Raw genomic sequence first — 21,870 nt, 5'->3', positions numbered from 1 at the left:
CTAGGCAAATCTGAACTAGAAATGAAATTAAAAAAAAAAGTTTCTTAACACTGAGGGTAAATAACTATTGGAACAACATGCCAAGATTTCTGGTGGATTCTCCACTAGCATTTCTTAAATTACATTTGGATGTTTTTCTAGAAGGTATGTTCTACTTCAACCACATCTATGTGACTTGAAGCCAGAATTAATAAAGGAAAATCCTATGTCCTGTCTTATGCAGGAGGTCATACTAGAAGATGACCACAGTGGTCCCTTCTGGCCTTAAGATCCATTAGCTTGAACTCGATGGAAAGGGGAAAGGCGGCAGTGGAGGGAGCAGAGTTACATGGTCCAGCTGACAGAGAGGAAGAGGGTCTTAACTGCTTTGTTCTGAACGGAGTAGAGGGAAGAAAGGTGGGAACGGAGAGGCCAAAGAAGAGGCTGCCCTAGTCAAGATCAGAGTGAAGAAGGCCTGAACAAGCTTTGTGACTGTAGGGACATGGAGGAAGGATCATATTTGAGATGTCATGGAGAAAGAACTGGTAGGATTTGGCGAACTGCTTGGACATGTGGGGAGAAGAGACAGGAGACAGAAAAGGACACACCCAAGGCATGAGCTTGGGTGATAGGATGGAGGTGTCAACTGCAATGAAGAAGGGAAGACAAGGACCTCCTATTTCACCATGCCAGAGAACCAAGGGCAGAAGCTGAGCGATGCTGACAGTGAGCACGCAGAGGGGAAACCACTAAAAGGAGATGGTGAGGGAGCATTTGGATGCAACGGATGCAGTATCTGCCTCATTCTACGCCAGCACAGGATGCAGGTGACTCCCACTGACTTCAGTGTAAGTTCTGCATATCCCGTAGGGAGAAGAATAGGCACCAGGAGAATATGGGGACATTGAGTCTCAGGGAGGACAAGGAGGTATTCCGAGCAATTGTGTCAAAGGCAGAAACTTCAAAACAGACGTTTGAGAAGAAGATAAACACACCATAGTGCACCTGGCTAAAGCCATCAGGAGCAGGTGCATGGGGAGGTACTCCCACATCCATTGAAAAAATCAGCTTATATCTCAGAAAGCTCAGGATCAGAACCCCACCAGCCTCTCCAAGAAAAACTGCTAACCCCTCTCTGCCCCTATGGGAAATAACCCTCACCTCCTTAGTCCCTATTCCACTTCAGGGAGCATCCCTGTAATCTGACCCCCAGCATTTCAAGTGGCAGCTCCCAGATCCCATGGGGAATAACAGTGGTTAAAAAGAGGACATCATAACACCCAGCCACTCCAATTCACTAAAGGTTCCTTTGTTCTGGCTATTGCATCACATTTGTCTCAGTTTAGACTCCCACTAAGAGGGTACAATTGTCCATCAGTTGGCCCACAGAACCTGTCTTAAATGAATCTATTTGACTGTGGAATAAACTCCAAGAGAAGAGCTTGGACCAGCTGAAACTGGGCTGGAGAGAGAACTGGGAACATACTGTTGGGAACGATGCTGCTGCTCCCCAGGGAGATGGACTAGACATGACTAGACAACAGGGGTCACCCAACTGTAATTTTTAAGATTCTGTGGATTCACCTGACGAACAGACTGCCCCCTGCGTTCCTCTCACAGAGTCCATCACCTTCTCTACCCCTCCCTCCACACACAGTGACCGGACATGGGGAAATACCTACCAGCGAGGTGGACGAGGCCTTGCTCATCTGAGCCAGGACTCTGGCTTCTCCACAGGCTGTAGCAAGAACCCACAGGACAGGAAAGAGCAGTGGAAGGATGGGCAGCACGCCATTCACCTGAAAAACCACCCTCGGTCACCAACTAGAGTCGGCACAGCGATGAAGCTAGAACTAAGGCCTGTCACATGACCTCCCCTTCACCACAGTACAGGGACAGACACGGGGCAACGGCAGGAGCAAAGGATGCAGTTTGCAAAGACTGAAAGTAGTGCAAACACACTGAGGAACCCTGAGGGAAAGTCACCCACAATCCATGGGGATTTGCCATAAAAGAGGTAGTCAGCAGTTCACCTCCACTTGCAGTCAGTTTTCACAATGGATTTGGCATTAAGCCTTAATATTAAAAAGAAAAATTCCTGGGAAAATAGATTAAAGCCCATCCTGATGGGAACACTAGGGATATAGCTGCTGTTCAACTGAGTGCTTCACCTGACCTCAGCGTGCACAGGGAGAGAAGCAACTCTGAGAAGGTGTGGAAGGTTTGTGTTAAAAGGAAATTAGCTGCAGTGTACATGTTGGTTAGGAGGGAGTGGGGTGGGCACAAGAGACTCCTTTACCTGCAGCTGAAGAAGAGTGTACTGCCAGGAAGCAATTCCAGGAGCCACGAAAATGAAGCGCACAGCATTGGTGATCAGGAAGCCAGCCTGTTAGTTAAACAGAGGAAATACCCTCAGCAAGCCACCACCACTTGGAATGAGAGTCTCCACTCCCCTTAACACTGTGAGCTCTGGAAAATCCTGGAGGACAAAGCTGGTTTGTTACTGCATTGCCAAACCTTCCCCTCCCCACCCACCCTCCGCCCCATCTCATTGCTACACCTACATACTGACTGTTGAGCACCTTCACTGCACTTCTCTGAGCTACCCAAACTGAATATAGGGTTAGTGACTGGCCGGAACTTCTCACCGGTTCTTAACTTCTGCTGGGATGTACTGGCCTGCTCTTCTGGCAACTTTGGGACAAGATTGGTCATCAACAGCAGTGGCTTGAAAGTCAGACCTACCAATACAATAGGGACGGCACACTTCAGCATCACTGACTGCACTGTGAACCTCTCGTTATCCAGAGCTGTCACGGGACGTGACAAAGCCATGTCCAGACACCACCTGAAACATCAAGACCAGTTAGGAGCCCCAGCCCATGACACAATAGCCAACAGTCCCAAGGCCCTAACATTGCATCTTCCTCCACTATAATCTTTTTAGTTTATCTTGATCAGAATAGTGCTTCATGGTAGGAAACTGATCACTGTTTCAGAGACCCAAAGCCAGGCGTTCCATACTACTAGCTTTGCACTTGACACTGGAGTAAATATCATGACTCCTTGACTCCTCAGCTGGTTGACCGCAACTCTCAAACCCCAATTTGCATGTCTAGTCAGAGTACATTCAGATACCTACATCTCTAGCTGACCAGAAGGGTCACTGATGTTACTGATTAAATCTTAAGGCGAAATGGCACTTGCAGAGAATCCCACCCACTCAGAGCGAAAAGATCAATAGCCATATGAAAGAGAATATTTCCCACTCGGTTTCTAAAAATGGGCTTTGCCCCCCTGCTGAACTAGATCAAGTAACAATGAAACACCTGCCTCATGCTATCTGCAGCCCTCTCGCTCTTCCTTTCTTTGCTCATCCAAGAATTAGCATTTTACTTCTTAAAATTACACCACCCTAAAAAGGAGAGCAACTATCCCTGCAAGTTAGTATTCTCTGCAGATTCAAACTTCTGTGCCCATAATTTAGAGATGATGCCTCTGGTTAGAGAGTTGACAGCTAGCCTTGTCCTTGGTCTCTGAGTTGCAAACACAAATTTAAAAAATAAAATAAAAAGGAAACTCAGATCCCTATAAAAATGGGCCCAAATGAAGGGCTTGCTACCAAATGCAGAAATTATCTATCTCCTTGCCACCACCACAAATCAGTTTGCAGGTGAGGTGCTAAACCAGCAGTTTGGAGAATATGGCTTTCTGCATCCATCTGGCCTAGCAGCTGCTGAGAACCAGTGAAGGAGTCCAGTGAGAATCTTATAACTCTAGTATTCCCAGATAATGGATAAGAGGTAATATCGTCTATCTGAAGCCCCCTGTACAGGACTGGCAAAACGCCACCCCTTCTGATACAAGGCTGCAACAAGAACCAAGCCAGCCTGTACAAGCATGAGAAGCAGTATTTAGCACACCTGACATTGTCAATCACTGGGGTCTTTAGGACACGAAAGAGACGATACAGCTGAGGATTCTGAGGTCCCTTCTTCACTTCACCCCTCGGGGAAGGTGGAGGGGAGAAAGGGGGGAACAAGTCTCCTGGCTCCAGAACAATGTGTTCATCATCCTGTTATCAAATTAAAGAAGAAAAGACAGAAAGAAGGTCCAAAGGCTGCGCAATCAGACAACTCAATGGAAACTTCCTGAAAGGCACTGGTGTTTTAGTATCACAGAAATCTGTTCAACACAGGACATGTTTCCTACACCGTTCAAACCATCAATGCTTTAAAATTCATTTGCAAAGTTGCTGCACTGAATGCGAAGCAGAATGCAACACCTATTGCAAAATGGAACGCTTACTCCTCAGCATCATTGTAGTATATATGCACATTTCACAGGAAAGCATCTACACCAGGGGCGGGCAAACTTTTTGGCCTGAGGGCTGCATCGGGTTTCTGAAATTGTATGGCGGGCCGGTTAGGGGAGGCTGTGCTTTCCCAAACAGCCAGGCATGGCCCGGCCCCCGCCCCCCATCCAACCCCTGTTTCTTGCCCCCTGACAACCCCCCCAGGACTCCTGTCCCATCCAACCCACTCTGTTTCCTGATGGCCCCCCAGGGACCTCTGCCCTGCTCTCAGTCCCCTGACCGCCCCCAGACCCCCCGCCCCATCCGCCCCCCGTCACCCCATCCAACTCCCCCCTTCTTCCTGACTGCCCCCCTGGGACCCCTGCCCCATCCAACGACCCCTTCTCCCTGACTGCCCCCAGACCCCTCGCCTCAATTGACCCGAACTGCCCCCCACCACCTCATTCAACCCCCCCTCCTTCCTGACTGCCCCCCCCGGGACCCCTGCCTCCATTCAACCCCCATTCCCCGCCCTCTGACCACCCCAACCTCCATCTACGCCCCTGACCACCCCCCGAACTCCCCTGCCCTCTATCCAACTCTCCCCTGCTCCCTGCCCCCTTACCGCACTGCCTGGAGCACCGGTGGCTGGCAGCACAGCTGCACCAGGACAGACAGCCATGCTGCACCAGTGCAGCACAGAGCACTGGGTCAAGCCGGGCTCTGCCGCCCAGAGCACTGGGGGGAGGAGCGACAGCCTCCTGGGCCAGGAGCTATGGGGCCGGGCAGGACGGTCCCGCAGGCCAGATGTGGCCTGTGGGCTGTAGTTTGCCCATCTCTGATCTACATTATGGTGTTACAGTCACAAAACTAAGGCGCCACAGCTGTGAGATTGTAGCACCCACAGTGTAGACGTGACCTTAGACAATAAAGAGCATCAAAAGTAACTTTAAAAGCTGAATTTTCCCATGTCTTTCTTGCACAGCACATTTCCTCCCACCCCCATTTCTAGTACAAAATAAGAAATCTTGCCCACTTGCACCTATTAAAGATCCCTACATGCTTTTGTAAGAGAGGCATTTTAATTCTGATGCCTTGGCCAAATTGTAGTTTTGGTAATTTCATTCCTTTTCTCTAAATTAAACTATAATAATGGTCATGTGTGGCTTGTGGATGTGGCATTCTTTTTCACTTCTTGTCCAAAACTGGTGTTGCTGTGTTGTGAACAGCTGCTGCATTCCAGCCCAGAAGTAGCTGCATTACAAGCAGAAAAAAGATCCATGTGATTCCTTTATCTGCCACACAGGAGTTTGTAAGGCTTAACTTTTAATATTTGTAAAACAGTGTGAGCTCCTTGGCTAAGAGCTTCCAAAAAGCAGGAAATATTATATTATCTTCATCTCTTTGCCCCAGCATCTTTAAATTTTTCTAATGTAAGTGCTCTCTTTGTTCTGTCAAGTGCTCCTGTTTGTACCACCAACTCTGTACATTCTCTAAACAAATCATCCCACAAGTTTCCATTCCCTGAGAGCTGCTTTCAGAGCCAGGAGGAAAGCCAGGCCCTGCTGCTTGTTTTGCTACATTGTAAAGGGCAAGCTTCAGTATCCAAACACCACGAAGGAAGGGTTTTCTGAAACAGCAGGCTGTTCACAGTTTTTTCCCAAATAAGATCTGATCAGTGGATGACGACACCACACATGAGCTAAGATGTTGTCCAGGTAACATTCCCACCAGTACTGGCCCCTCCCCATCTTCCCAAATTCCCTGAAATTATTCTGCAATCTGATGGAGACATGCTAGACTCACAGACTTCAAGGTCAGAAGGGACCATCATGATCAAGTATGATTTTATAACAGATAAGTCTAGATCAGAGACCACTTGCTGTCCTGCAGTGATAACCTAAACATTTTCTCCTGTTCTCTCTCAGTCAATTTCTTCCTTAGCTTGTAGTTCCAGCCCTCTTAGGCAGTTCATTCACTTTCCCCCCATGTATCCTATACAACGACCTTACATTATCAGAGAGCAGAAAGGGGAAGGTCAGAGCAGATAAGCCTTTATTTCTCCATATGAAATGCAGGGTGCAGTCCCCTTCTTTTATCAGAAAGGCATATTCTACACGAGGGTTCCATGAGGAAATACTATGTTCATGTTGGCAGTTCTATCTGCAAAGTGAGTACAATGAAGTCACAGCAAGGAGCAGAGAGGAGTATTTTGCACACAGGTTCATTTAAGATCTCTAGTGACAGTGACTTTCTGCCTAAAACCCATCTTCTGGCACAACAGCAACACCCAGGGTTTCAAAATGGGAAGGTGTCCTATTGAATTATCTATTCAGATGGGTTTAATACAGTTATGATCAGAAGCACAATACACTCCTTTCCTGTCCTGTGGGAGATAAGAAACATCATACTTTGGCATCATTTGTGTGACTACGTTGTTGGGGTTTGGCGGGAGAGCTGTTTATATAAAGCACTTTTAGCTGCACAAATGAAGTGCAAGGTGAAACTCTTGAGTGTTCCCAAGGTAGGAAGAGATCAAACACAATGAGAATACTGCATGCTCTGGGAATTGGTCACCAACAGATGAGTTACCTTAATCCCTCTCAGAGAAGCAAAAGACTCCTGCCCCGGTCTCAGAGCAATAATGTCTCCCTCTACTAACAGGCTGACAGGTAGGTTTACGACATGACCATCCCTGTAGGCCCAGTGGAGGGACCAGGATGGGGCAAAAGGCATGTGAAGGTCGGGGTACATGGAGTCTGGCCACTTCGGCTCTTTACCATCTTCCAGGGTATCTGAAAGCACAGAGAACAGGAAAGAGTGAGGAAGAGCCGCACTGGAAAAGGGCTGGTGATCCTGTAAGGATTTACCTTCCACAGAGTGATCCCTCCAGTGCTAATCCCATACAGTCCTTATGATCTCCTGCCATTTCCTTTATTCCCCCATGGGGGAGGGGCGGTCCCTCATATTTCCCCATCCTGTACAGACAGCTACCCATAGCCAATTTACAACATAAACCAAACACCAGGTAATGCTGAGATGAACCTATGCAAGACAAAAGCCAAGAGAATGTCCCAAAGGGCCCCAGGCTGAAAAGAATTACTTCCCCTCCTGCCAGGCAGAGGCTCTCCCCACGCTTGCTGCCCAAATTGGGAGGGTGCTTACTCACAGCTGTTCCCACACACACGTCTCTTGCTGGGAGGGTGCAGCTGTCACTACGCTCTCCTCCCTCATTGCTTGCTGGAAGGCAGATATTTTTATGAGATGCTCAGAGTCTGACTTACTCCAGCACACAGACATAGTGGCCATTTGCCTTACCAGGTTAAGGTTCAAAGCATCTGATACTATGGCAGCTCAGCATCTACCATCTAAAGAGGGTGGTGCAGAAAGCATGCCTCTCAACAGCCTGCCTCTGTAGGAGACGGAGCAAGACAGGTAATCTAAATACAAGTAATGGAGACACCTAGGTTTGGAGAGAAATCCAATAGAGGGGGAAGCTGTGAGTGTGTGCATGACAACCCAAATGGGAGATGGCGGATAGAGACCTCACCGTTTATCTTGTCGATGATGGTCCAGAGCCTCCTTTCAACCTCTCTGCGCTTCAGCCTCTCTTGTCGTCCAATCAAGAGCAGGTTCAGGAGGAGGAGGAGGAGGAGTGCCAGGGCATTCACAATCTCAGCACCTTGGCTTTGTGAGGCAACAGGAAATAACCAAGAAGTAGACAAGGCATGTGAGTAAAGGAGCAAAATATGCTCCCCCGTGCACAGATATAGACGCTCACCTGCCTGGCCCTTTATGAATAATGTTAATACTTGAGTCAGTGGGATGTAAGAATAAAGAAAAGCAGAGGCATTAAGCCCATGCTTGGTCTTTAGAACAATTCCACTGGAGAAGTTCAACAAGATCTGCTTCAATCCAGAGATGCTCTTATAACATACAGCCAGGGAATGGTAAGGTCCAAGTGGCAGCTCTCTGCACTCTTCCATGAGGCACCCCAACCCCCAGTTCAGTTTCAGGATTATCCCTCTCCATTCCCACACCCCAGGACATCAGGGGATCTGGGACCACTGCACAAAAAGGAGCTTGTACAGTTCCCAAAGGGAGGCAACCTCATTCTCTCCATCAGATCTTCTATGTGATTGTTGAGAAGCGGCATCAATGAGCTCCCAAAACGAGTCTTTGTCAGAGATTGGGGGAAGGAGCTGATGGGGACACGATCTGGGCATGAAAGAGCCCAGTGATCAGAAAGAATGAGCGACCACAATGCTAAGACCGCCATTGGCCCTCCTGACACAGTATAAAACTACCCCACCCCCCCAAATAGCAAAGGGGACTTTGCTCACCTCCCGTGTGGCTGGCTCCCGGAGCAGCACAACAGCAGCAGCACGGCCAGCAGCATCAGAGATGCACCCGGCCAATGGAAGCAAGAGCAACGGTTACCATGGTACAGGAAACTGCTCCTCCACACCTCCTACGAAGGAAGAGCAGCAGAGAGACTCAGTGTCAGCTAAACACAGATCTAGTCCTTTAAGAAGCATAACATAGAATCACAGAATATCAGGGTTGGAAGGGACCTCAGGAGGTCATCTACTCCAACCCCCTGTTCAAAGCGGGACCAATCCCCAATTTTTGCCCCAGATCCCTAAATGGCTCCCTCAAGGATTGAACTCACAACCCTGGGTTTAGCAGGCCAATGCTCAAACCACTGAGCTCCCCCTCCGATAATGTGTGTGTGTGGGGGGAAGGTAGAAGTTCACAAAACCACTGTGGAGCGAACATCGTTTTCAAAAACCTTCAAAACAGTAACGAGCTTCCCACATCAGTGTTTATCCGAGTGCTAACACACTAGCAGTGGATCAGATGACTGGCTTTAGTGAATGCTCACTGCCTTGCAATGCCCTGGCACAATACAAAGGCCGCTGTGCCAGGATGCCTCATGGCCACTGATCCAGAGGGGAGAACAAACATGGCTTTGGTGAATGCTCACTGCCTTGCAATGCCCTGGCACAATAAAAAAGGCCGCTGTGCCAGGATGCCTCATGGCCACTGATCCAGAGGGGAGAACAAACATTTTTTTAAATGTAATTACTACAAATAAGACTCTAGAGCTTTGTATTTAAATGTACGGACACCCCAACTGTAGCCAAAGCCTCAGGAGAGTGTGTTAAGCTTCATAGCCCCATCTGCTCTAAACAACCTCCTATGTGCACTGAGAGAGGCAACTTTGGAGCCTCTCTCTACAGAGATCACATTTCAAATACAGGTAAACCCCAATTTTACACAGCTCTTAGGGGCACAGGGAGAAGGAAAAGGCAGCACACATTCACCTTCCTAATGCTGCAAGGGGCGGGAGGCTGACTAGGTAGGCGTTTCAGCCTTCACTGCTCCTAAGCATCTCTGAGTTGAAACTAAGCTCCTAAATTCCACAACTGCACAGCTGCAAAGGAGCTATAATCTTGCATAGCTCCTAGCATTAGCCCCAAGGAAATCAGAAGCTCTGCAAAAGCAGACCGTAATGTAATTGACCTTCAATTAACTCAGAGATTTAGCTTAACAAGGGTTCGGAAAGCTTGGGGCTGCACCATAGGTCATTTGTGTGATCCGTACGGGGAACTGGTCCAATTCCCAATTTCTAAACTTTAGGATTTTGAGAGACCGATAGGGAAAGTCAGAACCTACTGTGGCCTTTTTTTTGGCCTCACCTTCCATGAGATCACCTTCTTCCTTTCCTTCTGATGCCCCTCCAGCAGTGCTGACAGCTGATCTCTCAGGATAGCGAGGGCCTTCCTTGTGGTCAGGCCCAAACTTGAGGTCATCTCATCCTGGAGAGCAGAAAACAGTGTGTTTAGTGCTTCACCGTCATCTTTCTTGGCTTTTTCCTGCTGGCCAAGCACTACATCCCCGAATGCCTTGGAATCATCTGCAATGTGTTCACCCCACCCATGAACTTTAGACTGGCCTGCTGGAATAAAAAAACAAGATGATCACAGGCAAGAAACACATTGCTGAGCACTCCAGCTTAATGCTCCATCTCAGCAGCAGAACTGTGAGACAAGGTCCAGAAGACAAAAGTGTCTCTGGCTGGCAGAGACTAGGAATGCTACAAAGGGAGCATGCCCAACTCCTAGAGGCGAGGGAGGTTTGAACTGATATCACTTTGTTAGGGATCCAAGGTGATTTGCCAAGAGCAGGTTATGAATTGATCTCCTAGCAGCTATCCCAGAGAAAGACCACCTGTCCGCAGCAATGAAAATGGGAGCCCTTCAGGTCACCACTCCATTCTAGATCAGGTGCAAGCGTCATAAACTCAACCTGTTGAGTCCCAAATTTGAGAAAAAAGCTAAAAACAAGCAGCACAAGATAGACAGTTATGCTGAAATTTTAATGATGCAGGATACCTTGCTTTTCTTTTAATGTGTCCTTTTTTAATTTTTTAACCAATTTACAAATCCTTGCCATATAAATATCAGGAACAAACAATCACTATAACAGTGAGCTTTTGTTTAGAGAGACATACAGAAATAGAGTCATCGGATCTTTCTATTTAATATGTTACCATATTACAGAGTGAGCATCATTACAAGGCCTATAATATGTTGCTTCTAGTGATTTTATTAAATTAAGTGAAATCTCTATATATACACATATTTAACAGAACAGCACTGTCTATCAAATGTTACTATTAAAAAAACAAGTAGTATGCTGGGGGTTTTTTGCAGGTGAATGTACTTTGAGCATTGAATAAAAGGTAACCAGATATCTAAGTATCTATCTGCCCTCTGTCTATTTTACTGGGTACATAATTGGTGTGTTAATTTTTCCATAATCTCCCTTTAAAAATAAATAAATCATTCCTCAACAGTTGGGCTATATTTCTTTTTCCAGTGAGAGACTACCAACAGCCGAGCAGCTACTAGGAGATGAGAGATCAATTCTTCTTTTCCCCCCGTGTGACCATTTCTGTTAGGAAGCCCTAGAAGGACTACCAAGGGATCATTTGGTAATATAGATCCAGCAAATTTGTGAGATTAGGTTACGGATTGCATCCCAATACTCTCTAATGACTGGACATGTCCATCATATATGCATAAAATCTCCTCTTTAACCACAATTTCTCCCCCATTTATCTCCATTCAATCTATCTATATATCTATATATCTATATATAAAAACCTGAATGGTGAGAGGTACCTTTGAAACAGTATCTTAAAGAAATTTTCTTTTATTGTGCTACAGACTGAGGTTGCTGGTCCTTTTTTCTAGATCAAACCAGATTCTTCTAGGATAATTTGTCTATCCACCTCCTTTTCCCAGAGTGTTATCTATAGACACTTTTTTGTTAGAAAAGTTGTCAGCAAAGATCGATATAAATTAGTTATAATTTTTGTTTCCTAATTGATCACGTGCCATCTCTTCTTCTAAAATTAGCTTTCTGTATAAACAGGTTTCTTAGAAAGTTGAGAAACATAATGCCTGACTTGAAAGTACTGGTACAATGGGAGAGTGGGCCAGTTAAAGTTAATTTTGATTCTAAATAAGATAGACATTTTTTTAATGGAATAGCTGGCCCACCATGTGTATTCACTGGCTCTCCCAATCTTCGAAGCTCTCTTGTTCACAATTTGGGTTAAGATCTGGATCATTTGGCAAGGAAAAAGAATTTATCTTATGTGTAGTTCTATCCCTAACACAGAGCAGCCTTTGCTAAAGGATGTGCGTAAATTTCTGGAGGATGAGAATTTTTTTTTTTATTAACCCACAGTAGTTTAGCAACATTCTCACTGCCACAGTTATTTTGTTTAATAAATATCCCATGTTTGGCTGGGTTAGAGCACCCCAAATTCACTACTGCTTTGAGCTGGCTGGCTAAGTAGTACCCCAGAATATTTGGAACACTAATCCATCCTGTTTAATGCACCTGTACAGGGTATCTGCACTCATGCTTGGTCTTCCCTATTCCATAAACATTTTGACATCCTCTGTATTCCTGCTAGGGTTTTATTTGGGATAATCCCAGAAAAATTTGGAAACAAGAAAGATATCCTTGGCAGAATGCTCATTTTTGCTATGGCTATACTTCCCCACCAAGAAATTGCATACTTCCCTCAGCTCCCCAGATCTTTGTTCATTTCCTGAAGTAGAGGTTTGACACTAAATCATAGAGCTCTCCAATGTTGTTTGAGATTTGAATTCCCAGGTATTTTATAGAATTTGTTGCCCATTTGTACCCAAATGTTTTCTGGATAAGAGACTTTTCAGATTCTGGTATTTCAGTATTTGGCATAATTTAACTTTAAACCCAGACACTTTCCCAAAGTTCTAGATTTCTTCAGAAACTAATTTTAGAGAAATATTGATTTAGATAAAAATATTACATCATCTGCACAGGACACTATTTTCTGGTGTGATCCTGCAAGTTTTATTCCTGTGATGGATTAATTGTTCCTTATCCTCTGTACTACAGGTTCCATGCCCAGTGCCGTAAGTGAAGGAGACAATGGACATCCCTGCCTAGTCCCTTTGTGTAATTCAAACAGCGGAGATTTAACACCAGGAACTCAGACAGCTGCTTCTGGGCTGGTGTAAAGAGCAGTTATCCATTTAGGGAACTGGGGGCCAAAGTCCACATAGGGCAGGGCTTGAAACAGAAAGTCCCACTATTCTATCTCCTTTCTCTGCGTTTAGTGACCATAAAAAGAAACAGATTTTTTTATCTGGTATTACGGATGATTCAAAGTCCTCTCTTAATACTGTCTGAGATTTGTCTATCCTTAATGAATTCAGTTTGATCTGGGTTTATATAAACTGAGAGCACAGACTGCAATTGGCTAGCTCCTATTTTTGCTAGAATCTTTATGCCATGATTCAACAGTGATATGGGCCTATAGAAAATGCATAAGGTGAGATCTTTTCCATCTTTAGGGAGAATAACCACAGTAGCTTTTTTCATAGGTTGCAGAAGTTCCTCCCCTAACAGAAGGTGGTACCTTTCAAGGGACTCACTAATACCTCCTTAAATACCTTGTAAAATTCAGCTGGAAAGCCAGCAGATCCTGGAGTTTTACCACTTTCCATACTTGCTATTGCCACTAGGATTTCTTCTTCTGTTATTTCTTTATCTAAAGAGTCTTAAAAATTTTGTTTCTCTTTGGCAAGTCTGTTGAATTCCAGATTTTTTTTTTAAATTAACTTCAGAGCTTGGATTATCTCAGGTATAGAGATTTTTATAAGCAGAAGCAAAAGTAGCACATTTCATTAGGGTGTGTAACTATCTTTTTGCTGATTGTTCTTAACTGGTGGAATAATACATTGCTCTTGAATCCCTTTAAGCTATCACTTTTATTTCCTTTTTCAGAAAACTTCTGCTTTGTAATACTAAGGGCTTTTTCAGTGGTATCTGTCATCGACATATTCCATTTTCCCCCTAATATTTAGTTAATTGTTATAGATTTTTTTGAACCTGTGTTTTTATGCATGTCTTGCAAACTTTTTATCTTCTGCTGTATTTCTTGAGCTCTTTCTTTTTTCAGGTGAGAGGCTCTGCTTATCAACTGACCCCTAAATAGTGCTTTACCTGCCTCCTAGAGAAAGCCTCTCTTTATGTTGTCCGTATCATTTATCTGAAAGGACTGAACAATGTCCTTTTTAATTTCTGCAACCCAATCTTTTTCTTGGAGGAAAAAAGCAGTTCATTTCCCTGCCGCCCCCCCCCCACCCCGAAAAAATGATCCCTGGGACCCTTCCCAGCTATCAAGTATCACTTTACTGACCATGTAATGTTGCCAAATTTTCGCAGATCGTATCTGCTTCATTAAGGATTTACAGATTAACATTACATCTATTCTAGTATATAACCGATGAAGGTGTGAATAAAATGTGTAATCTTTTTCCACTGGGTTCAATTCTCTCCATCAAGGTGACAAATTGAGCTGTTGGCACAGAGAGGTCAATGCTGCTCCCACTTCCCTGTCCCCCTAGTTTTTTAAATCAGATTTGTCCCAGTCAGGAATAGATGTGCAATTGAAATCTCCTCCAAGTATAATTTCCCCTTCCCCAAAGTGTTGCAGTCTTTTAAAGAAGTCCTTTTGGTTGAAAGCATACACTGAGCCCATGCATTATTAATTACCCAGCAACTGTGTCTTTCAACAATCTAAATCATCCCTCTTCTCCTTACACTGAACTTTAACTTGAAAAGGTACGTGTTTATCAAATTTTATGCCCATTCCTCTTTTCTTTAGCTGAAACAAAACATGTCCATTGAAACCAATTACACCTTTCATGCTCATAATTTGTCCCTCCTGAAAATGAGTATACTGAGGTAAAATAATATGAGCAGGGGTTTTAAAGTTCTATCAGGGCTTTTTCCCTTTCAATTACATTATTGAGCCCTCTGACATGCAAACATGTTACTTTAAAAGAAAGAACCATTGAGAGTAACTATTCAATTTATTTAAAAAATTGAAATTGTGATTTTTTAGCTGTTTGATGGCATGACCCCTTGTGTTGTCAGTGTCCCTCTTGTATCTCTTATTATGTTGCATTCACAACTGTGTGCCTGAATAGGACTTGATTTGTATTAATTCCCCCCACCTTCCCAGTTCCCTCCCCTCTTTTGCATTCCCCTTACTTTAAATCCACAAATAAAAACAATATAACATGTAAAACAGTCTCCAAGTGACTATGCTTTGCTGAACCCTAAACCCCTGTACTCTCACCAAGAACACTTGAGCTGTCTCTCTTGCAATCCAAAGGAGGTGCATTTTCCACCTATGGGACCTCACCCCCTTAGGGATAGATTACCATCTGATTATTTTGAGTTACAAGGAGGATTTACACAGATCTTCTAAAGACCCCTCCCCATCCCCTCCCCTCTTTCCTCTAGTCTGCTCCATTCTTGGGATTTCATCCCTTACCCACCAACTCCCCTCTTATTCTCCTTTATTTCCTCTGCGTTTTAAAATACAGTACACAGCTTTTACCGATCACCCCAACTAAAGCAAATTTCATACTGTTTTCTTTATAACATTGACATAGGTATTGTTCATTCCTGGTGACTCCCAAGAAATCCCTTCTGGTTAGTCTCTAGGATATGCCTTAGGTATCCAAGGTCTCTTGCTCAGTTTTACTTCTGCCATTGCCAACGTGTTCTCTTTCTTTTCCTATCTTCTTTTTCTTGTGTTTCATCATTTCCTAAGAGTTTTTTTAGCAGCTTATCTGTAGTTACTACCTCTAGAGAATCTTCATGTACATCTGAGGTATGGATTTCTATCCCAAGAGACTGGAGTGTATTTTTGCCTTGTTTGAAGACACTTAATGTATAATACTAATTTTGGAAGCTGAATGAGAGTTTAAATGGGAATCCGCATCTGCGGCAAAAATCTGCCCTTCTGAGTGCTGCTGTAATTTCCTTCAGCTCTCTTTTCTTTTTTAAAGTTAGGGCAAAGAGGTCATGGAAAAATTGCAGCTTGTGGCCTCTGAATGCACTCTGATTTTTTCATAATTAAAATTTTTCTACTAATGATCATGAAATTTCATGATTAGGTTGCTGAATTTATAAGGCCCAGACAGGGGGAGTGACGTCCTATGTGCTCTCTCCACTTTTACACCTTTCAAGGAGCTCAGATGTAACAACTCCAGGATCAACATTTTTACCTACCGAATTGGACTGTCTCCTTCCAGATTTTCAGGCACTCCCTTACTTGAGAAGGAACAACATCATCAGAATCAGTTTTCTATCTCATCCGATTTCGGGTAGATCTCTCTCTCTCTGCGCCATCAGTGCCATGCAGCTGTTTCCCTCTCACTTGCTTCTCTTAGGCCAGTCTCTAGCACAATGACTTACTCTTCCAAGTCAGCAACTTCCTTCTTTACTGCAAGAAGCTTAGTTGTCAGATCATCTCTTATGGCCTGAAACTCAGATAGCATCTCCAGAATGTCTGCTTTGGTAGCCATTTGATTATCCTCAGCCCTGCCATTTGCGCTATTTGCCTGCATGTGTGTTCACTTGGAGTCAGAGACTAAAAGGTCTACCACTCTAAAACCTCTCTACACTGTGACCCAGAAACACTCTTCTTAGTAAGGTATCTTTTTAAATGTTCAGATTTTCTTTGAGAATCTAGCCTCTGAAACTCTGTGATCTGGCTGAGGTTGTTTTTTGCAGGAGTTTAGTAGGTTTAGGGGTCAATGGAGGCAGATTGCTTTGCTATTACAGTAGAGCCTCAGAATTATGGACACCTCAGGAACGGAGGTTGTCTGTAACTCTGAAATGTTTGTAACTCTGAACAAAGCACAGTTTGGGCTCCAGATTCAGCAGTTGACACTCCAGGCCAGGCTTCAGCAGCAGCTGAGCTCCCTCCTCAGCTTCAGCAGCTTCTTTACCTAGGTCAGACTGAGTTTGCAAGCTTGTCCAACCTCCTGGGTGTGTGTGCGCACTTGTGTATAAAAACAGTGTCCCCACTTCCAGCAGGGAGGGGGGATGAAAGGGTGCAGGCTGCAGGGCTGCTCCTGCTCTGCTGGCTCAGGCTCCCAGCCCCAGCGTCTTCACCTCTTAGCTGTAAGTGGCTGCCCCGCGCGTGGGGGTGGGGTGGGGATAGGCAGTCCAGATGTGCCTACCTTTAAGATGCAACACTGGCACAGTACAGTATTTGCTCTTTGTGTGCGTGTGTGTCTCTCTCTCTCTCTCTCTCTGCTGCTGCCCGATTAGTTACTTCTGGTTTAACATGGTGTCCGGTTGACCGGTGAGTCCATAACTCTGGTGTTCGTATGCTTGAGGTTCTGCTGTATCCCCTCAAAGTTCAGGCTTTGGGCAGCCATGTTATTCTGCTTCCTGCAGGTCAGCCCAGGATAAAGAGCTGCAAAGTTAGGACAAGAGTCCACAGGAGCAGGTTATAGAAGGCGGCTACTGAAAGAGCAAACAAGTGGCCATTTGATGACCATAATAGAAGTCATGTTACTACAAGACTACTTACTTTCACATTCCAATACCGTGTCACGGTTAGGCCTTAAATAATCCCTGGCTGTTTCTATGCATATTCTGGGCAGTGGGTTTATGAAACACTGCTGGATCAGAATACAACTAGGCCCTTGTGGCTTTTCTCCATTAGACTAATAACCACCTCTGTTGAACTGGAAAATTGAACTGGCAGTTTCAAATGAGATCATGAGGTTAGTACCAAAAAGGGATATAAAAATATTACTTAAAGACAAAATGAAGTACAGTGGAGCTTTGGAATACAAATCCCAGCTGGAGCACTTATAGGAGAGTGGATGCAAACACACTGGTGGTACTGACATGTGTCAGAGAACATGGACTATCCCACACCTTGAAAAAGCTAGAGTGAACTGCACTGCTTAATAAAAGTGAAGGTCTATTTAACACTAGCCAGAACCTGACACAATGCAGGCAAGCACTATGCAAGCTTCACGTCCCCCCGCACCTGAGCCGCTGACACTGCTCTGCCAGCACAGCTCAATCAAGAGCTGAAGCTTCTCCTGCTATTGCAGTCACAGGCTCCTCAGAGAGCTGAGCCAATGCAGTTCAGTCTCAACCACTCCTGCTATTCAAGACCTGCACGCGCACACACACGCGCACACACACACAGCGCTCTGCAAGTGCGCCTCAGTTCTGACGTACACACGTTTGCTATTCCAGATCTGGATAGGATTGTGACGTGCATGGCTATCTACAGGAAACTAAGCTAGGTTATTAAACTGACTTTCACTGGTGATGCAAACCAGAATCTGAATCTGGGTTTCAAGGGCTGAGAGACTAATGCTCTAATCCGAGCCACACTCTAGAACACACCCACCTAGCCCCTTCCCAGCTCTCTTTTAGCAGATGAAGTTGCAAAGCATTTTGCAGCAAAATGAAAATCTAAAGCAGAAATTTCTTGCAAGGCAGAGCCTGGGATACTGCCTGAACTGCAGCTGTGACAGAGTTAAAAATAATCCTACTAGAATTCTCATTCTGTGTGTTGGTGATAGGATTAGAGGAAACAGTTCCGTGTTTCTCTTGCAGGAGGACCAGGTAACATTAATGCAGAGCTAAACACAGGAGTCTGACAAAGATTCCCAGTGGGGAAGAGGGCAGGGCATTTAGTCGGCAATACACATGCTACTGCACAGGGCCGGCTCTACGGGTTTTGCCGCCCCAAGCAGTGAAAAAACGTGCCGTCGCGGACGGCAAAAGGGAAAAGCTGCCACCACAGCCAGCGGCACAGAGAAGCTGCTGCCAAATTGCCGCCGCGGAAACACCGCCGCCCCTTTCTGACTGCCGCCACTGCTTGGAACGCTGGTGCCCAGAGCCGGCCCTGCTACTGCACCACTGGATTGCTACACACATAGCAGTGACCGAGCTTGAGGTGTGGGGCACACTAAGCTTTCCTTCTTTCCATGCCCTTGTGGTTGTTTGGAGTATAGCAATGTACCCACAAAGAAGGTTGCTCATTCTGCCAGCCACAGGGTAAGGACTGATAGCAGCAACCCCTCTACTATACAAAATAAAAGGCAGCAATGATGACAGGGATTGTCACTGAAAAGCACAGTGTGCCTAGAGACCACTGGGCTGGTTCCAACAGCTATACCAACAGGCTATGGAGGAAACTAGAGTGTGGGAGGACTGCACTCCACACCAATGCCTAACACAGACACACGTTCCCAATAAAGAGGAAATGTCATGTACACAGCAGACAAAGGAAGGAGAAGCAGGTCTAAAGCTCTAGATGGGTCCCTGAAATACTCATGTGCCCCCTTCAAGCTCTAAATCTCAGAGCTGGAACACCCTCATTCTTTTGCCACAGGGTCACTCTATATGAAGTGAAGGGTAGGTGTGCAAAAGACGACTCTTGTGGACAAGGGTAAGAGGCTTAAGAAGGCAATGAAGGGAAAGAGGGTTATGATGGGGAAGTGGAGGGGAGAACGCTAGGAGAGGAGATCACCAAAACAAACATTACCACATCTGATGGAGACATCTAAAGCACCAAGTAAATAGCAAAGCACCTAGCACATCACTGACACTACACAGGCACATAACAGGAGTATGGGGCATTACTTATAGACCCAGACACAACGTTTCAGGATCTCAGGTCAATAACAGGGGAAGAAAATCCAGGAATGCAGGAGACAAGCAGGGAGAACCATCTTGAGCTCATTGTAAGAACAGTTTTAGGTTTTCACAGCAAAATCTGGCACTGGTCGGTCCTGGGGCCGGTTTTGTTCAATATCTTCATAAATGATCTGGAGGATGGTGTGGATTGCACTCTCAGCAAATTTGCAGATGATACTAAACTGGGAGGAGTGGTAGATACGCTGGAGGGGAGGGATAGGATACAGAAGGACCTAGACAAATTGGAGGATTGGGCCAAAAGAAATCTGATGAGGTTCAATAAGGATAAGTGCAGGGTCCTGCACTTAGGATGGAAGAATCCAATGCACCGCTACAGACTAGGGACCGAATGGCTAGGCAGCAGTTCTGCGGAAAAGGACCTAGGGGTGACAGTGGACGAGAAGCTGGATATGAGTCAACAGTGTGCCCTTGTTGCCAAGAAGGCCAATGGCATTTTGGGATGTATAAGTAGGGGCATAGCGAGCAGATCGAGGGACGTGATCGTTCCCCTCTATTCGACATTGGTGAGACCTCATCTGGAGTACTGTGTCCAGTTTTGGGCCCCACACTACAAGAAGGATGTGGATAAATTGGAGAGAGTCCAGCGAAGGGCAACAAAAATGATTAGGGGTCTAGAGCACATGACTTATGAAGAGAGGCTGAGGGAGCTGGGATTGTTTAGTCTGCAGAAGAGAAGAATGAGGGGGGATTTGATAGCTGCTTTCAACTACCTGAAAGGGGGTTCCAAAGAGGATGGCTCTAGACTGTTCTCAATGGTAGCAGATGACAGAACGAGGAGTAATGGTCTCAAGTTGCAATGGGGGAGGTTTAGATTGGATATTAGGAAAAACTTTTTCACTAAGAGGGTGGTGAAACACTGGAATGCGTTACCTAGGGAGGTGGTAGAATCTCCTTCCTTAGAGGTTTTTAAGGTCAGGCTTGACAAAGCCCTGGCTGGGATGATTTAACTGGGAATTGGTCCTGCTTCAAGCAGGGGGTTGGACTAGATGACCTTCTGGGGTCCCTTCCAACCCTGATATTCTATGATTCTATGCACACTTCCATCCATCCACCCCATTCAGTGATCAGCATCTAAGGAGACAGATTTCAAACACACTAAAGTGAACCTTTACATTTTTCATATGGCACAACAGAGAGCTCTTCAGCTTCTCAGAGATAGATCTCTTCAGCCTTTCATCACCTGTAGGTGCGCTTCCTTAAGGAGATAGAGGGCTGAGACTCTACTGGTAAAAAAGCCAATGCACCAGTGAGATGGCTAGTCCACTAATAAAAACCTCAAACACTCACTTCTTCAATGGTATCTTGAAGACTAACCTGCAGCCACATGGTCATGGGAACACGGACAACTTCTAAATACCTCCTCCATATACAGCATAGGACTCCATCTAAAGAGAGGGAAAACTAGATCCCAGGTTACAACAAATGCAAATACTCGCCCCATATCAGGCAACTTCATTAGAGTGCTGCACCTTCCCTTTGCCCCTGCATACTTATGTTTAAAGGGGAAATGCAACAGAGAAAATAGCCAATTACTTTCTTCATTGACCCAAGAGACCTGGAGAACATGCAAGCATTTGTAAAACACATTGGTGCCTCTCCGGAGCTGACCCCTGCACCGTCCTATTACTACTCAGTCCACCAGCAATGACAGGAGCCAGGTAAACAGGGAATGATTACAGCTCTTTTCACAGGGATGATATTGTGTCTGGCCCAGGGCTGTAATCTACAGAGTAGTTATTAAGGGAAAAAAAAGTGCAGGAAGAGCAACGCATTCATGATTTTACTTTCTAAAGGAAACTAATAGGCATACGTGGAGAGGGTGCTGAACAGAAGAGCCAGCTAGTTCATCTTTCCTCTGCTTTCAGTAAATATCTTCAACCTCAAATTACTGGTCAGTTTGGCCACAAACAAACAGCAGAAAGGGGTAGCTAGACTAAGCTGCTGCCCAGCATAACCAATTCATTGGGGTCTGTAGGAATGAGAGGGGGCTAAGCAGGGGGAAGAAAAGCAATTCAGCACCACAGGATTAGATGGTACAGAAACAGCAGCCCTTCCCTGTGTTCGAGTCAATAAACCTGCTAATGGGTAGGTAAGAGGAAACAAGCGGGGGAGTTTCGCTGCTGCAATGTGGCTCTCCTCCTGCAAAGCCTGGCAGATCAGATTGTCAGCTCCTGTCACCAGCTGCAGCCCTCAAGTACAGGCCAATCTATGGGCTGGTTGATGCCTAAGGAGCTGATGATGATCTGCTAGATTCTGTAGGTGCAGTGCTTGCAGTGCACCTCCTCTGGCTCACAGCAAAGGGACTCTCCTTGCCCCCCACAACCTCCCCTGAGGTTCCATCTGACAAATCTCCTGAGCAGGAGGGAAGCCTTCTCTTCCTGTAATGTTTAGTTACTCCAGTGAATCCCCATCTGGTCATCTCTGCTCCCTTCAGCATACACTGAGCAGCAGCTACAGCTGTGGTAAACTCCAAC

General features: G+C 45.4%; 1 protein-coding gene across 5 annotated transcripts in view; it reads right to left on the bottom strand.

Moving 5' to 3' along the window:
* Positions 1 to 21,870, bottom strand: part of TMEM94 (transmembrane protein 94) — a 96,193-nt gene that overhangs the window by 35,040 nt on the left and 39,283 nt on the right. For 3 of the 5 annotated variants that reach the window (XM_074970584.1, XM_074970586.1, XM_074970583.1), the window contains 8 exons: positions 9,976 to 10,095; positions 8,617 to 8,744; positions 7,824 to 7,960; positions 6,866 to 7,068; positions 3,903 to 4,054; positions 2,725 to 2,827; positions 2,279 to 2,365; positions 1,662 to 1,778 (listed from right to left, as the gene is read on the bottom strand). In XM_074970584.1, the coding sequence (XP_074826685.1) occupies positions 1,662 to 1,778; positions 2,279 to 2,365; positions 2,725 to 2,827; positions 3,903 to 4,054; positions 6,866 to 7,068; positions 7,824 to 7,960; positions 8,617 to 8,744; positions 9,976 to 10,095 (1,047 nt within the window). Of the gene's footprint in view, positions 1 to 1,661; positions 1,779 to 2,278; positions 2,366 to 2,724; positions 2,828 to 3,902; positions 4,055 to 6,865; positions 7,069 to 7,823; positions 7,961 to 8,616; positions 8,745 to 9,975; positions 10,096 to 16,884; positions 17,124 to 21,870 lie in introns of all 5 variants that reach the window. The other 2 variants (XM_074970587.1, XM_074970588.1) reach the window with 1 other exon arrangement.

The sequence above is a fragment of the Natator depressus genome, chromosome 14, assembly GCF_965152275.1.
Source record: "Natator depressus isolate rNatDep1 chromosome 14, rNatDep2.hap1, whole genome shotgun sequence".
In the NCBI taxonomy this organism is placed as follows: Eukaryota; Metazoa; Chordata; order Testudines; family Cheloniidae; genus Natator; species Natator depressus.
This window is presented reverse-complemented; position numbering and strand designations above follow the sequence as displayed.